This window comes from Trypanosoma grayi, assembly GCF_000691245.1.
Source record: "Trypanosoma grayi strain ANR4 Tgr_21_V1, whole genome shotgun sequence".
Taxonomy (NCBI): domain Eukaryota; phylum Euglenozoa; class Kinetoplastea; order Trypanosomatida; family Trypanosomatidae; genus Trypanosoma; species Trypanosoma grayi.
In genome coordinates, this window is record NW_008825640.1 from 1 (window position 1) to 13,837 (window position 13,837).

General features: G+C 52.2%; 8 protein-coding genes across 8 annotated transcripts; all 8 read right to left on the minus strand.

The window, feature by feature from the left end:
* Positions 1 to 12: 12 nt before the first annotated feature.
* DQ04_00211000 (hypothetical protein) lies at positions 13 to 1,215 on the minus strand (the record flags this gene model as incomplete). Its single annotated transcript, XM_009308448.1, has 1 exon — positions 13 to 1,215. The coding sequence occupies one exon, from the start codon at positions 1,213 to 1,215 to the stop codon at positions 13 to 15; it is 1,203 nt and encodes a 400-aa protein (XP_009306723.1).
* A 948-nt stretch (positions 1,216 to 2,163) lies between these two features.
* On the minus strand, positions 2,164 to 3,822 carry DQ04_00211010 (hypothetical protein; the record flags this gene model as incomplete). Its single annotated transcript, XM_009308449.1, has 1 exon — positions 2,164 to 3,822. One exon carries the CDS (start codon positions 3,820 to 3,822, stop codon positions 2,164 to 2,166), a length of 1,659 nt encoding a protein of 552 aa, XP_009306724.1.
* A 154-nt stretch (positions 3,823 to 3,976) lies between these two features.
* On the minus strand, positions 3,977 to 5,722 carry DQ04_00211020 (hypothetical protein; the record flags this gene model as incomplete). The annotated part of the gene is made up of 1 exon (XM_009308450.1): positions 3,977 to 5,722. One exon carries the CDS (start codon positions 5,720 to 5,722, stop codon positions 3,977 to 3,979), a length of 1,746 nt encoding a protein of 581 aa, XP_009306725.1.
* A 394-nt stretch (positions 5,723 to 6,116) lies between these two features.
* DQ04_00211030 (hypothetical protein) lies at positions 6,117 to 6,500 on the minus strand (the record flags this gene model as incomplete). Its single annotated transcript, XM_009308451.1, has 1 exon — positions 6,117 to 6,500. One exon carries the CDS (start codon positions 6,498 to 6,500, stop codon positions 6,117 to 6,119), a length of 384 nt encoding a protein of 127 aa, XP_009306726.1.
* Positions 6,501 to 6,782: 282 nt separating this feature from the next.
* On the minus strand, positions 6,783 to 9,167 carry DQ04_00211040 (putative DNA-repair protein; the record flags this gene model as incomplete). Its single annotated transcript, XM_009308452.1, has 1 exon — positions 6,783 to 9,167. The coding sequence occupies one exon, from the start codon at positions 9,165 to 9,167 to the stop codon at positions 6,783 to 6,785; it is 2,385 nt and encodes a 794-aa protein (XP_009306727.1).
* A 161-nt stretch (positions 9,168 to 9,328) lies between these two features.
* DQ04_00211050 (putative ascorbate-dependent peroxidase) lies at positions 9,329 to 10,696 on the minus strand (the record flags this gene model as incomplete). Its single annotated transcript, XM_009308453.1, has 1 exon — positions 9,329 to 10,696. One exon carries the CDS (start codon positions 10,694 to 10,696, stop codon positions 9,329 to 9,331), a length of 1,368 nt encoding a protein of 455 aa, XP_009306728.1.
* A 203-nt stretch (positions 10,697 to 10,899) lies between these two features.
* On the minus strand, positions 10,900 to 12,534 carry DQ04_00211060 (acyl transferase-like protein; the record flags this gene model as incomplete). The annotated part of the gene is made up of 1 exon (XM_009308454.1): positions 10,900 to 12,534. One exon carries the CDS (start codon positions 12,532 to 12,534, stop codon positions 10,900 to 10,902), a length of 1,635 nt encoding a protein of 544 aa, XP_009306729.1.
* Positions 12,535 to 12,724: 190 nt separating this feature from the next.
* Positions 12,725 to 13,480, minus strand: DQ04_00211070 (hypothetical protein; the record flags this gene model as incomplete). The annotated part of the gene is made up of 1 exon (XM_009308455.1): positions 12,725 to 13,480. The coding sequence occupies one exon, from the start codon at positions 13,478 to 13,480 to the stop codon at positions 12,725 to 12,727; it is 756 nt and encodes a 251-aa protein (XP_009306730.1).
* Positions 13,481 to 13,837: the final 357 nt, after the last annotated feature.

Genomic DNA, 13,837 nt, shown 5'->3' on the forward strand with positions numbered 1-13,837 from the left:
ACCACCAAAGGCCTATTTCTGGAGGATATCATCGAGTGCCTTTGAGGCTCGGTCGCCGCCCAAGCGATAAGCAACCATCAACACTGCAGAAAAGAAAAGTGCAATACCGCCAACTGCATAGTACATCGCTGAGAGATATGAACTTTTTCCACCAAACCAAGACAATGTGGCCAACGCGAAAGTCTTTGTGCCACCAAACGATGAGACGTCGTAGTGCTCGCCGATTTCCATCACATATTTTCCTGGAACAAGATCTGTATGAATAACACGATGCAATTTGCGAAAGTTTGGCAGGGATGCCGCGCGCATCCAGACCATTAAGTCCTCATCTGTCGTAACAGGGATAGAGTGCCCGAGCTCATTCGCATACCACCCGTTGTTAAAAAACGAATCATTCGTGAGGGGAGGAGACGGTTTCACTCCAGTGTATAGTTCTTGCCCTGCTGTCCAGAAGAAATGGTGTGGCTCCAAATTTGGCGCTTTGAACTTGTAGGCCACGTCAGTATTCCATGCGATGCCCTTTTTTGTACAAAGGTTCGGCGAGACAGAACCTTCAAGGGGTAGATTTTCCCCTTGTGAAAAGTCCGTCGAGTTGCATATCAGCTTCCGGCGGGTGTCTCCTAGTTCTGTACTCTCTTCTTTGTACAAAGTAAAGGTGTCGTTAAACATAGACCACGCGATGAGGCCCGCAGGAACGTACAAGAAACTCTTGTAGCGCAGTGTCGGGTAATTGACGTATGTAATGGGCGTCTCCGAGGTCCCGGTAATGTCACCAGGCGTAACGAGAGGAGCAGCATCAGGCAGGTTCCTCACGACTTCTCCTGCCAGCTGGGCATCGCTTCGCGAGTTGGAATAACGTCTGTGATTCTGATAGAAGTTCGTGAGACCATAGTAGAGATACACTGGTGCCTTCAAGGTTTCTGTGACATCAAATTTGACCACCGTCACACATCCCGTCTTGAGCGTCATGTTATTGCCCTCATACGTGAAGGCACCCGTGTTTTGCGCGCTGGTGCAATGCTGAATATCGTCGTAGCGAAAGGAAATCTCCTTCGCGCGCTGGTTGCTGACCGTAATCACACCGCCAAGTGGAATGAATATGATGCCCGCAATGAGAAATGACAGCGCGACATATGGCGGCGTAAGAAGAGGCTGCCAGGCAGGTAACCGTTGTTGCCTCAGCATCTCCAACGGCCCTCGCGAGACTTGCGGCATGCTAAGATGATCCTCGCAGTTACTCTTGACTAGACCACTCCTCGCTACCTTACAAGGAGATAACACGAAGCTCACCAGCGAGCGAAAACAAGACGACACAACGAAACATGCAGTATAAGAGAGAGAGAGAGAGAAATTGGCTAGGCAAAACTAAAACAAAAATCGTCGCTTGCAAAACAAACACAGTAAGCACAGAGCCCCACAAACAGTAGGCACCCCATTTTTTTTTCATACGAAAAAAAAAAAGAACCACATAGAGAAGGGCAGAGGTAAGCGAGGCAGAGCACACGGCCGTAACAGCCGATCCACTCTATTTCATTCAGTCCAGCTAATGAATAGCTTATGCAATGGTTTCTTCTCATTATCACGGTCAAACTGACGTGCAAATTGTTTTATCATCACACAGGGGCGCGTGTACGGACACACACACACACACAGACAGACAGACAGACAGAAATAGGGACCAAGCTTTTGACAGCGCAGTCTTGCCGCCGCAACTACATTGCCCCACCACTCGGGGAAGGTTGGGAATGACTCTTTCGGAGGCGTTGAGGCGGAAGGTAGAGGAGGAGGGGAAGAGGCAAAGTGAGTGGCCAGCTGCGCATCAGCAATCGCTCGCATGAATTTCGAAGTCAATCAAGTCATGAGGGCATCCTCTTAAGTAGCTGTAAAGTTATCCGGGTTCTCATCACGGCGCGTTGTGGGGATAAGGGGGGGTGGGGGGGATGGAGCGGAAGCGTCTATATTCCCACATGGACCTAAAACGCTACGACTGCTGCAGACAGGGCATTAGAAGAAAAACAAAAAGGAATCAACAATACATAACAATTACATGAAAGAACAGTGTAGAAAAGCACGAAATACAACCCTGCATGAAAGAAACACCGCGGACGTTCCAGTAGCCTCGACACCAATTGGCACATCCTTGCACCTTCGCGCTACCATCGTTCATAGCAGGCTTTTCGTCGTACTGGGGTCACGGCCATGTTTCACACACAACGCCTCGTAGCGCTTAATCAGCTCTTCCTGATACACACCAATAAAGCGGAAAACCTGTAGTTTTGATAAATCCTTCGCCATAGAGTCACGCTTCATTAGTTCTTCGTCAAAATGGCCCAGTAATTCCACCTTGTCGGAATGTTTGCGGAGCACATCCTCCACAAAGTCCAACTGACGCAAACGTGTACGTACTGGTAACGGCAGCGTGTAGACACAGCGCTCGAGACACGTTCCGCCGTTTGGGTGCCTTCGTCGCGGGTAGTTGTTGTACAGCAGTAAGAGAATTTCTTCTGCCCCAATGCTCGAAGCCGGACGCCCCTCAGGCACTGGAAGATCGGCGCGCTGCACCAGTGGCTCCTTCTCCCCCTCCAAGAGACAAAAGAGGTGCGGGTACTCTTTGAGAAAACGCTGCACGTTAGGGGGCATGCAACGCAAGCACTCAGGGGGAACCAGAGTGAAGGCCTGACCCATTCCAAGAGGACCGTTGGGCGGCAACACATCCACCAACGCATGGGCCAACACCCGCTCATCAAAGTACGGTGTGGGCTTTGTCAGAAACTGTAGCTGCCTCGAAAGCACGCGCCGCTTTCTGCGATCGATAGGGACCCGCATTCCGTTCCTCGTGCGTGCCTCTTTTATTTCATTCAGCTGCCTCTCGATCTCCCCTAGTGTGTGTGTGATGACCGGTCTGTAATGCGGATCGAGGAGAAAGCGCACGGAAAGTTCCGGCGTGTCGCGAATCTCGAAGAGTTCGGGCGCCGACACAATGACGTGAACCAGACTTCGGCCCTCTTGGAGGAGCGGCAACGCCTCACGCCGCATCTCTTGAGAGATGGGGACGAACTGCTCCACGACGGGCAGCAAACGTGCGACACGGAACTGTTCGTAGTCCGGGACCTCGTACGATGCCATGAGCCGGCTGATGCTTTGCTCACCGTCCTCTGCATCTTCGTCCGCCCCCGAAGCCTCCGCAAGGTCCTTCCGGAGGCGCACAAAACTACACTCCACCACCTCACTACCACCATCACTGGAATCCTTCAGCGAAACAACGTCGAGGAATTTCCTGTGCTTCTCGATATGGTGGCGCACAATACTCTCAGGGCTGTGGCCAACGCCCGCGTCAGAGGTAAGTGCCGCCGCAGGAGCCTCACACAGCTTCGTAACCAATGCCTCCACAGGCACAAAAAATGTGGGAAACAGATGAAACAGCTCTTCAGGCGGACTCTCAATTCTCAGTACAGGCCTCGCCAGTGACCGCTGATTCTTTTGCGCCATACCGACGCGGCGGTTGTCAGACTTGCCACTCCGCTGTTTAATCCGACACGCCACGTACACCTCGCCCACCTTTGAAACTTGGAACAGCTCCGGGTGATCCACTAGAACACTGCGCAACCCGCCTGCATCCGACACTTTCTCCATCAGCTCGGTGTTGACAGTGCGACCAATCTGCGTGAGAGCAGTAAAAGTCGGCGGTATGTACGGCTCTAGAAGCCGCGCCAGCGAGGTATGGCTGGCACAATGCGAGGTGTTCGTCAGCCGCCCACTATTCGCTGTGCTCCCTTGAAACAGACTGGAGCGGCATAGTCGCCGAACGCACAGCCCCAACATGTCCTCCGGAGCTTACGGGAGTAAGAAAGCACACGAAGAAAGACATCAGAATGAGCAACGAAAGAAAAAAAGAAGTGAACACCCGCAAAGGAAAAAAAAAAAATCAGGTAAACTTTCGATCCTCATGAGTACGTTTAGTAAAAAAACATACGATTTATAGCACAGCAGCGCGAAGCTGCAGAGAAAAGGGATGCGCGTCGATATAGTTCATCAGCACCTTGCGATCGGCACAACACTGCGGCTGAGCACGTGAACCGGTCTTGCTGCTTTTCTCCACCTCGTCCATTTTCGCCCCCAGCACTGCCTTCAACGTACGAATAATAAAGCAAGCAAAGCCTTGATCCTCCCCCAAGGAATCGTTCTGGCTCAACAAAAGGAGCACTTCAAACGTTGGCTCCACCACACTTTCCAGGAGGTAAAACATTGGCTGCGACACCGCCACAGTTGCGGCGCTCCCACGAACCTCAAAAACACGTTTCGACATCTTTTTTACATATTTGCTCAAGCAATTGTCCACATGTCTGGCATACAAACACTCTATGCTTTTCATTATAGCCTGGAGCAACATTTCTATCATTGCGCTACTCGCAACTGGTGAACCACTAGGAGCCTCAGGGTATGGCGACAGTGCCTTCTTTACTTGGATCGCCGCAGCGAGGAAGTCTGCAAGGAAAGGAAGGACGTAGTAGCTCTTTTCTATACAGAAGCAACGAATCTTAGTAAGCAACACGTACCCTGCAGTCTCCAGCACACGTGTGAGAATAGGAAGCTGATGAAGCGAAGCCATTTGAAGCGGTGTTGGGGCGGCAAACATTTGCCCCAAGAAAGGATTCTTTGTCTTCATCCCGTCCGCGTCATCAACACCCTCGATTAAAGCCTTCAGTGTGGCACAGTGCAACTTGAAATCGGCATTCCTCGGTGCCGGCAGCACGTTATTGCTATCTTCTTCACCATTCAAGGACGCCACTAAATTCTGGCGCACTTTCTCTGGCATACTCTTCGGATCCACCATGTCCCACGGTATCTGCAGCTGGTCCGCCCACAACGCCTCTAGACTTCGCACCGCCAGTGCGGGAACATATTGTGCCAGTGAGCCACCAGCAAAAGGTGAGGGGCTAAACGAAATGGTAAGCGTCAAGTTTAGCACGGTAGTCTCTGCCAAGGGAAGGCTCCCTAGACGTCCCCGCTCCGTCTGCGAAGAGGCGCACGTCTCCTTGTTCTCTTCAGCCTCCAATAGTGCAAGTAGTGCACGCAAAGGAAACGCCGCGCCGGCGACTTCTCGCGCCCTGGCGGCAAAAATAAGACGATACCATTGCAATTCCCTTTTCGGCACGCACACACCTTTTACTGAGGCGTCAGAGAGACGCCATGCGATGCACTGTGTCAACATATTAGTCCACCGCAAGAGACGTTGCTGATGGAGGCGTAATGGATATGTGCCGAAGCGTTTGGTATAGTTGCTTACCAAATCGCGCATCGTGAATGTGTTCGCCTGGCACCTATTCCCTTGAACCAGCGATGTACGTTTTACACTAATATCCTTGTAGCTGCATTCATCCCCAGGAAACACCTTATTTGGCGGTGTCACTATTGAGCTTGTCACATAGTGCGAAGCTGGAGATGACAGACCCGCTGCTTCCGGTGCGTCGTCGAGATATGAGAAGACTTCCCGCCAGTCCAGCTGGCGCGCAACGGCCCAGCGGCAGAAAAGAAGGTACTGCTTCCATTGCTGAAGAGTTGCCCGAGAAATGGGCGGCACGTCAGGCAAGCCAGACGTGCCGTTGACATGCCCTCGGCGCTGCAGAGCAAGCTTTGTCCACAAAGCTTTCACCTCCTCGTAGTGGCCCCCGTCGCACCGGAATGTGTTCTCCAGGGATGGGGCTAAGCGATCTTTTTCCATGACCAGGCAATTACATGTAAATGCACACTTGCCGCCTCAAGACGCGCGCAAAAAAAGAGACAAAGCAGCGACGCCGACTTAGGTTGAGAAGCAGGAAAACAAAAAGACAAACAATAGAGAAAAAAAGTGGCATTGCAGCTGGCAAGGTTAAACACTTTTTCAGCTTGACAATCACACGCATAGTTAGGTGATCATCATCATCATCATCATCCCTTAAATGCAAGCATACTCCCTGAAGAATACCCACATCCTCTCTCTTTTCTCTCCTGTCAGCAGTGGATACACGCCAAAGGTCGCCATCACGCCGCCCTTCTGTCTCTGTCTTTCTATGGGTTTATACGCACTAACACACGCATGCACACAATACTCCGCAGCGTCACCCCGGCCGCATGTGTTAAAAAATCTCTGGGAACTTTGCGCAGAGACCCAGAAGCTTGCGGTACGTCTCCACGTCGTACTCGTCGTTGTATGTGCCGTGCTGGAAGTACTCCAGCTCCCCGTTGCTAGGGTTCACATAGCATACAAACTCGTTTACCTGCGCCACCTCCGCGCCTGCCGGAAGCCCCATAACCTCCACCGGTTCCTCTGTTGCGATGCAGAGCGCCTCGAGCGAGCCGCGTTGCGGGTTGAGTGCAGTCGGCTTCAGCACAACGGAGACGTACTCGCCGCGGTGCGCCGCAGCGTCGCGGGCCGAGACACGCGGGGAGACACCGGTGAACGGGGGGAGGCGGCTCGTCTGTGGGCGAGCACCACCACCAAGGTGCGGGGCAGTGCGCATCGCTTTGGTGTGATTCCTTTCTTTTTCCCGCCTTTCCTCTTCCTCGGTTGCACGGATTTCCTTTCCTTCGCTCCTTCTTGTTTTGGGATGCTTCACGGCACGCTACCTTTCTCAAGGACACCGTTTTGCAAAATAAAAAAGGATAGACAACCAGATGTCACGCTGGTAGTGCACATTCCACAGAAGCAGGTACTACCCCACGCAGATCCATTGAACCACCATAATCATAAAACAAACGAGAACCACTAACAAGATATCAAAACATTATCAAGGCAACGACATTCATAGCGTGGAAAGAGCTCCATGCATCGCACCCTCCAAGTACTGCTCACGAACACGCTGCATAGACAACATACGCTGCGCAAAATGCAACCACCACCGATTGGCACGTTGCCGCCGTTTGGCAGCCTCCTGTTCCTCTGTAAGCTGCCTCCACTCGTTGTATGCATGCAAAAGATTAGCCGCATCCACCTCCTTCACAACAATGCCGTCAATAACTGTTTCCCACTGTGAGAAACGACGCTCATTTATTCGGCGTCGCTTGAAACCCATAACAGCAAGCCCAAACTCAATCTCCATACGTCGCGCCACTCGAGCAATATTAGGTCGATGAATGTGCACCAAACCTGGCGGTGCTTTTCGGTCGAGGAGCACGTACCAGCGAGTCTTGCCATGGTATGGCAGCGTTCCATCGCTACGGAGTGGCAGCGGTTCAAACGGCTTGGTCTGCCATACACCAAAGAAGAGAGAGGGCGATACAAAGGGTCGTGAGGCTGGTGGCGGCACTACCTTGTATGGTGCCTCCTCCTCACTTCGTACACAGCGTCCAGCACGAAGCCAACCGTCCTGACTGCGCAAATTCACAATTGCAGACCGCTTGTACACAGTGTGACCCTTTACACTACCGACAATGGTGGTCTTGTCTTTAGGGTACACCCCTTCATGTCGTGCGAGCTCGCTTTCCAGAACAAAAAGAGGATGCTTTTGAAGGGCTGTGAGTGTTTTTGGTATCTCCTCGGCGTAGGTGAGAGAATTTAGTTGCTTGCGCTCCCGTTGCAGTTGCTCTCGCGTCAAACGCGTCATATCCTTACGGAATGTGTCAACAACAACTTCGGAGGCCTCCCTGTTGTCGTCCCATTTCAAGTTTTTCCAAAAAAAGCGGTACTGATCGCAGCGACCCCACCGCTGGGAGAAGGCGTTGCTGTACCTGGTGAAGTAACGCGGTGTCACATCCACCACAACATCACCACCCACTGAAAACGTGTACGGGGCACCCCACAGCGTAGTGCAGCCTTCGCATGGATTGACAGAGATAAAGCACTCACGCTGTGGGCACCACACCTCCACCCAGAAGCAAGACGATGGTAACTTTTGCGACGCACTGTCGCTCCCGCCACCTGCCTCGGTACGCTGCCGCTTTGTAAACGAGAGAAACGGTGCCATCATCTCTTTTGGTCTCGTTTCTGTGGCGACAACATCACCGCTAAGCTGTCGCACCCGACCCTTCTGAATCGCCAACACCAGCCGACATGACATGCCTGTAACGGTGGCAAGTGAAATAAATGCGGCGCACAAATACAAAGAGTGTGGAACCGTTACTTTGAAGGCCGTAGATGCGCGAGATGGATCTTGCCTCTGCGCTAACAGTTTAAAAAAGTACTCAAACTGGATGGGGGCAGCCCAGTTGGACAAGACCTCAGTGCTAACGTCATTCTCCAGAGTGAACACCAACGTGAGTCCACGAAGAAGAGCCATAATGGCATCCGAGGTATGACTCTTGACGGTATCCTTGCTTGTGGTCACCCAGCAAGGCGCCAAAGTGGGTCTCTTCGCAGAAGGATCAAGGGCGCGTTGATAACACCCCTTGGCCTGTTGCACTGCATGCAATAAGGGATACGCTTGCCCGGCAATCCCTTCACCAATCCGGAGCCGCAATAACCTCCGCACCAACATCGGATGACGAGACTCACGCACGACCACTTTGCCACGTTGCAGTGCAAAAACTAAAAGAGAAATACCCTCTGCAGCACGTCGAATACGTTCGGAGCGCCGTTGGGCAGCAATAAGCTGCTGCTGCTCAAGCATCCTCTCATAAGCCGGGTCTCGATGACCCCAGTGTCGCATTGGCGTATTAGCCAACGGAGGTCGCGTACCTTCCCTTGATGGTTGCGCATCAGTGTCCATGCCCTCATCATCAACCTGTAGCGCCTCTGCCTTGATGCTGCCATCACCTGGAGTGGACGGGACAACATCCTTTTTGACTGCGTGGAAGTCAACCTTCTCTTCCGCTTTTGCCCTTTCTTCGTCTTTCTTTACAGTTGCGACGCCGGCATTCGGCAACACTACTTCATCCCACTCCTCGTCCATATCGGGGGCTTGTGCGGCGTTGGCGTCTGCTGCGAGCTGGTGTGAACTCTCCACATTCGCTGCTGTCACCATTGCCAACTTGCGCCGTGTACCCCTTCCGCCCTGTGCGCTGGGGATGCGGAGCCGCCTCGACGCATTGCGCAAATACCCATCAACATTCAGCGCCGCCGCTGCCGCCACAGTTTGTGTCTTCTCTTGACGTGATTCCTCCATAAACACCACCTCTACATCAATGAAAATAATAACAGCAAGAAGTGGCACGAATAATGGTGTATAGAGTGAACGTGGAGTCGGCGACATTGTTTTTTCCTCCGACTCCACCACTTGTGGGAAGTGACAAGAGTTACAAAATGGCCGTATGTGGCTCAGGGTTTGTATATATATATATATATATATACGGGGAGGCACTTCGTATAAGTATCCAAGGTGATCCCAAACCACAACACCAAGGCAACAGATTCTCATGTTGGTGTGTAAAGAGAATTAAGGTTGTAGCCACGCGACTGAATTTTCTCCATAACGTTACCAAAGACGTTATAAAACTGAATCTCATTGGCGCTAAAACGGTGTAACCAACCCGTCAAGAGAGCATCATCCAAGAGCAACATGTCGATCTCCCGCATCGAGACATTTGAACAAGGACTCTTGAACTCTGGCACCTCCAACATAACTCCCATGTCTCCTGCGTCATCACCGGCATCGTCATTGTCGTCCACGCCAGGTATATACTGCGCCTCGCCTACACGGCCTGTTACGGATTCCTCCTCAGCGTCATCCAGTTTCTCCCGTTTTTGTGATGCACGTTCCACCGCCTCACGTGCTTTTTCTTGCGCTAACAGGCGCTTTCTTTCTTTCATAAGAGCCTGTTCTGAAAATGGATCCAAAAGTGTGACTTCGCGTTTCCGATCCTTCTCGTCGCAGCGAAAGAGACCACTACGGCGATTAAGAAAGCCACCCTGCTTCCAGTTGTAATCCAGCAGAAGATCGAAGTACTCCCCGCCAAACACATAGGGGTCCAAGGTACACTTCTCCAGTGTTTCAGGTAGATGAAAAATATCTTCTTCAGGGCCCATTAGACTCGGATGCCGGCGCATCTGCGGCTTTACCTCTGCTTTTGTATGGAATCCAAAGCTTTCATGGAATCCAATATTGCGAATACCACCAATGATGCCAGCAATTTCTTCTACAGAGAAGCCTTGCCCCGCCAGAAGCCGCTTCATGCTGAGCACATCCCGTTTTTTTTCAGGAACGAGGGAAGGTGTTACGACCAACAGCTGGTCCTCTGCCAGGTCGCTCGGCGGGTGTGGCCTCCCACGGCGTACTGTGATGCTCGGCCCACCCAGGCGAGCGAGTGCCTTCGCCGACAACATCGCCCAGAGGTCGGGTATAGTGAACATAGGCTGCTCACGGTGTAGTTGGAGGATGAACTCCATCAGCTCCTCTGCCTCGGGGCGCAGGTACTCGGGATAAACCATTGGTGCGCCAAATGGTGTCTGTGCGCCGGAGAGTGCGTGGTGAATAACCATGCGCACCATTGCCACCGATAAGTCAGGCCTTGAGAATACCTTTGTGTCCATTGCGCTGTTTAGGTAAATATTGTTGCCGGAGGGCCGTAAAGCCTGGTACCAACGATTTCCAAAGTAGTAGCAGATGCTAGTCACCTGAATGAAACACAAGAGTCCAGCGAAGATGGCCGCGTTCTCCCACCACGGCCGCTGACGGGCAAGACGGTGAAGGTCTTGCTCCTTGTAGCCCCACCATAGCAGACGCGCCCCTGTTGCACGGAATGGCCCCGCACATCCAAGGCGGAGCGTCTGCAATCGGAACATTCACACTACGCAGCACGAATGAAGTTAAACGAAAAGCAAAAGCAAAAAAAAAACACCATGATCTGCAGTATGATACACGCAACACCAACCAAGAGTACGGAACAGAATGATTTATTATTACTATTCGTTAGAAACACTGGAACCAACAGAAGTGGACGACAAATCGGACGGATACAATTCCGTGCCATAAAAGCATAAGCTGTTTACAGGAAACGCTCCTCTGCAGGGAGGCAACGCGTTACCACATCCAATGTGGTTCCCACACGACTACCCGCCTCGCGGAAGAGAGTGCGCCTAAACATATCGGCTGTTGTTCTCACAGGTGCAATTTCGTGAACCTCACGAACGCCTGCGCCAATGACAGCGGCGTCCATCAAGTCGATCCACTGCACTGGATGCGCCAGCTGAGCGGCCAGAAGGGCAGCACACATTTCACGCACGCTTCCTTCCTTCACACCAGTCTTGAAGGCATTCGCAACAAGGTCTGTCTGGTATCGACCGTGGTGCCGCACCTCACCCACGTTCATTGACTCCATCATTTCCAGTGCGTCACGCTGGAAATTGGCGTCGAAGGGACGAAACGCAGTGCCTGTGAGGTTTGTCAACCATATGGGTCGATTCTCTTCTTCGGTCGATGCCGCAGAAGACCCACCGGCTTTGCCATGTGAATCGCCCTGCAGACCAAACACAGAACGCAGTGCAGATTCCTCCGGCAGAGCATCGCGCACAACCGGCAGAAATAAATCCATCGCCCGACGAAGACGGCTACTGTGGAACGGGACATCTACTGGAAGCGGGACGAACCACGACTTTTTCTTAAGCCCGCTTCGACCATCCTCCTGCAGTGTCAGGTGTGTCAGCTCCTCCAGCGACGGCGTGTACCCGTCGTCAGGGCCCCGCATAAACCGGCGAAACGTCGATCGTATGCCGTACTTGCGCACGGCAGATGTCACGAAATCCGGCTCTGGTCCCTTGTTGGGGTGCATTGTGATCCCATCCTGTTTGTCCTGCCACACAGATGCCACCGCGGTGCGAGCAATGTGGTCAAGACTAGCGGATGGACCACATATGCTCGCACGAAATTGCGGATCCAGACATTTTCCAAGCGCGGACAGCCCAACCCGATCTCCTGCCACTACATACTGTTCGTGTTCAATATTATAGTTCACAACTTCTATGAATGATGTTGTTGTGGCAAGAGATCGTGCAATGAGCTCCACAAAAACATGAAACCGATCCACCGCAACGTCAAGATCCTCATCTTGCAACCTTGCCCTCCCCGGGTGACAGGCGTACATGACGTAGTTTTCGCGGTTCATAGAGAACTGCTCAAGGGCATCCTCCATCAGCACACCGCGCTTGTATACAAGGTCGACGGCAACCTCAGGAGGAAAGACACCCAACGCGCATAGCCCCGAATACTCTCCGAGGCTGTGCCCGGCAACGACAGCGGCGGTCTCAGCGGCATACCCACGTGTCACACGGAGGTACTCCAGCGCCGTCATGTGCGCCGCCAACATGCATGGCTGTGTTAGATACGTTAGCGACATGACACCTTGCGGGTGTGATATCGCCTTTCGCCGCGGGGTAGACTCAGCCGAGTTGCATTCCTCTCGGCAACTCCGTTGACAAATCGCACCCACATCAAGTGCATCATCATATGTGTGTATCTTCTTCGGGTTCTCTGTGATGATCTCCTGTAGCGAGACGCCATAATTCTGCTCCATTCGCCCCTTCATGCGCTCCCAGAGACGTGCAGCCTCAGGCACTCGCAGGTACTCCATTGACATACCCTGACGGTGAGACCCCTGGCCCGAGAAAACTAACGCGCGTCTCATCCGTTCAGGTGCTTTTTGTTATGTCCTTCTCTCCCCCCCCCTTTATTACGTGTAGCAATAATAATGGAGAGAAAGATATATATATATATATATAAATAAGTCGATACAAAACCTTTTGCCTGAACGTACACGAGGCATTTTTTCCCCTAATAACAGGGAACAACGTCGCCTGTGAACGTGCAACCTCACGTCAACTGAGCTGCGACAAGGCGGCATCGCAGTAACATGAGCCTTTGCGCCGCTCGACGGCATAGAAGCGCACAAAACCCCGACCTTTGTGTTCCACCACCACACGCCATTCATCCACGGCAGCGGACCCAGACTCCGACTCTCCGCACGACTGCTCATCTTGTTGTTTTTGAGGTTGCTGTTGCTGCTGCTGCCGCTGCTGTGCCTTTCCCTTGACACTTCTCGTCCGGCAACACTCTGCGGAAGGTAGTTGAACACAAGAGACTATTTGGTCGTCTAAAACAGCAAGAAGAACAGCTCGTCGATGCCACGGACATATGCAGAGCCTCCGCACTTCCTGTGTATCCGTTGGATGCATCGTTTGCCCACTCGCAAAGTACTGCAGAAATGTTCCCACAACGCGCTCTGTGGCTCCACAAAACCCCAGCGTGAAGCACTTCTCGTCATCCTCTACCTCGACGTACGCGACGAGGGAGGAGTCATCATCGCCGCGCACAGTCCACGAGGAGTAACAGTGAATTGAGCGTGCTTCCTCCTGCTTGACAAACCGAAACAAGTGAAGAAAGTCACCATCGGCACAACTGTACGGACAGGAGGGAAACAGTGGTTGCTCATCAATGTCAAAACTCACACTTTCATCCTCCTCGGCCGTTGTAGAGCAACCAGAAGCGGCTGGCTTGTCATCGCCCTTAAGAAGAGTCTGATGTATGTCACCTTGGGGAGCACTATCGCTGTCTCCAACTGCCGAAAGGTTCATCTTCGTCTAAAACACACATACACACACCAACAAGGCCTGGTCCAGCAGAACAAAAAAAAAAACAAGCAGGTGAACAAAACACGTAGAACTGGCCATTGACACAGAAACGGAAGCAAAAAAAAAAACGCTCTCACCCAACGCAAGACAAACGGCTAAGGGGGTGGAGGCTCTATGAAACAGGCCCTAAACGCAAAACTTCCATAGAACCAGACGAAGGAATCTATTGACCCTCGATGCCCAGAACCGATACCGTAAAAAAAGATGCACTGAATGGTAACAAAGACCCAGATATCTCAATCTTTCCGTCGCCAGTGGCATACAATAAAATGGAAATGGTGCTCTTTCACATCAGTATTG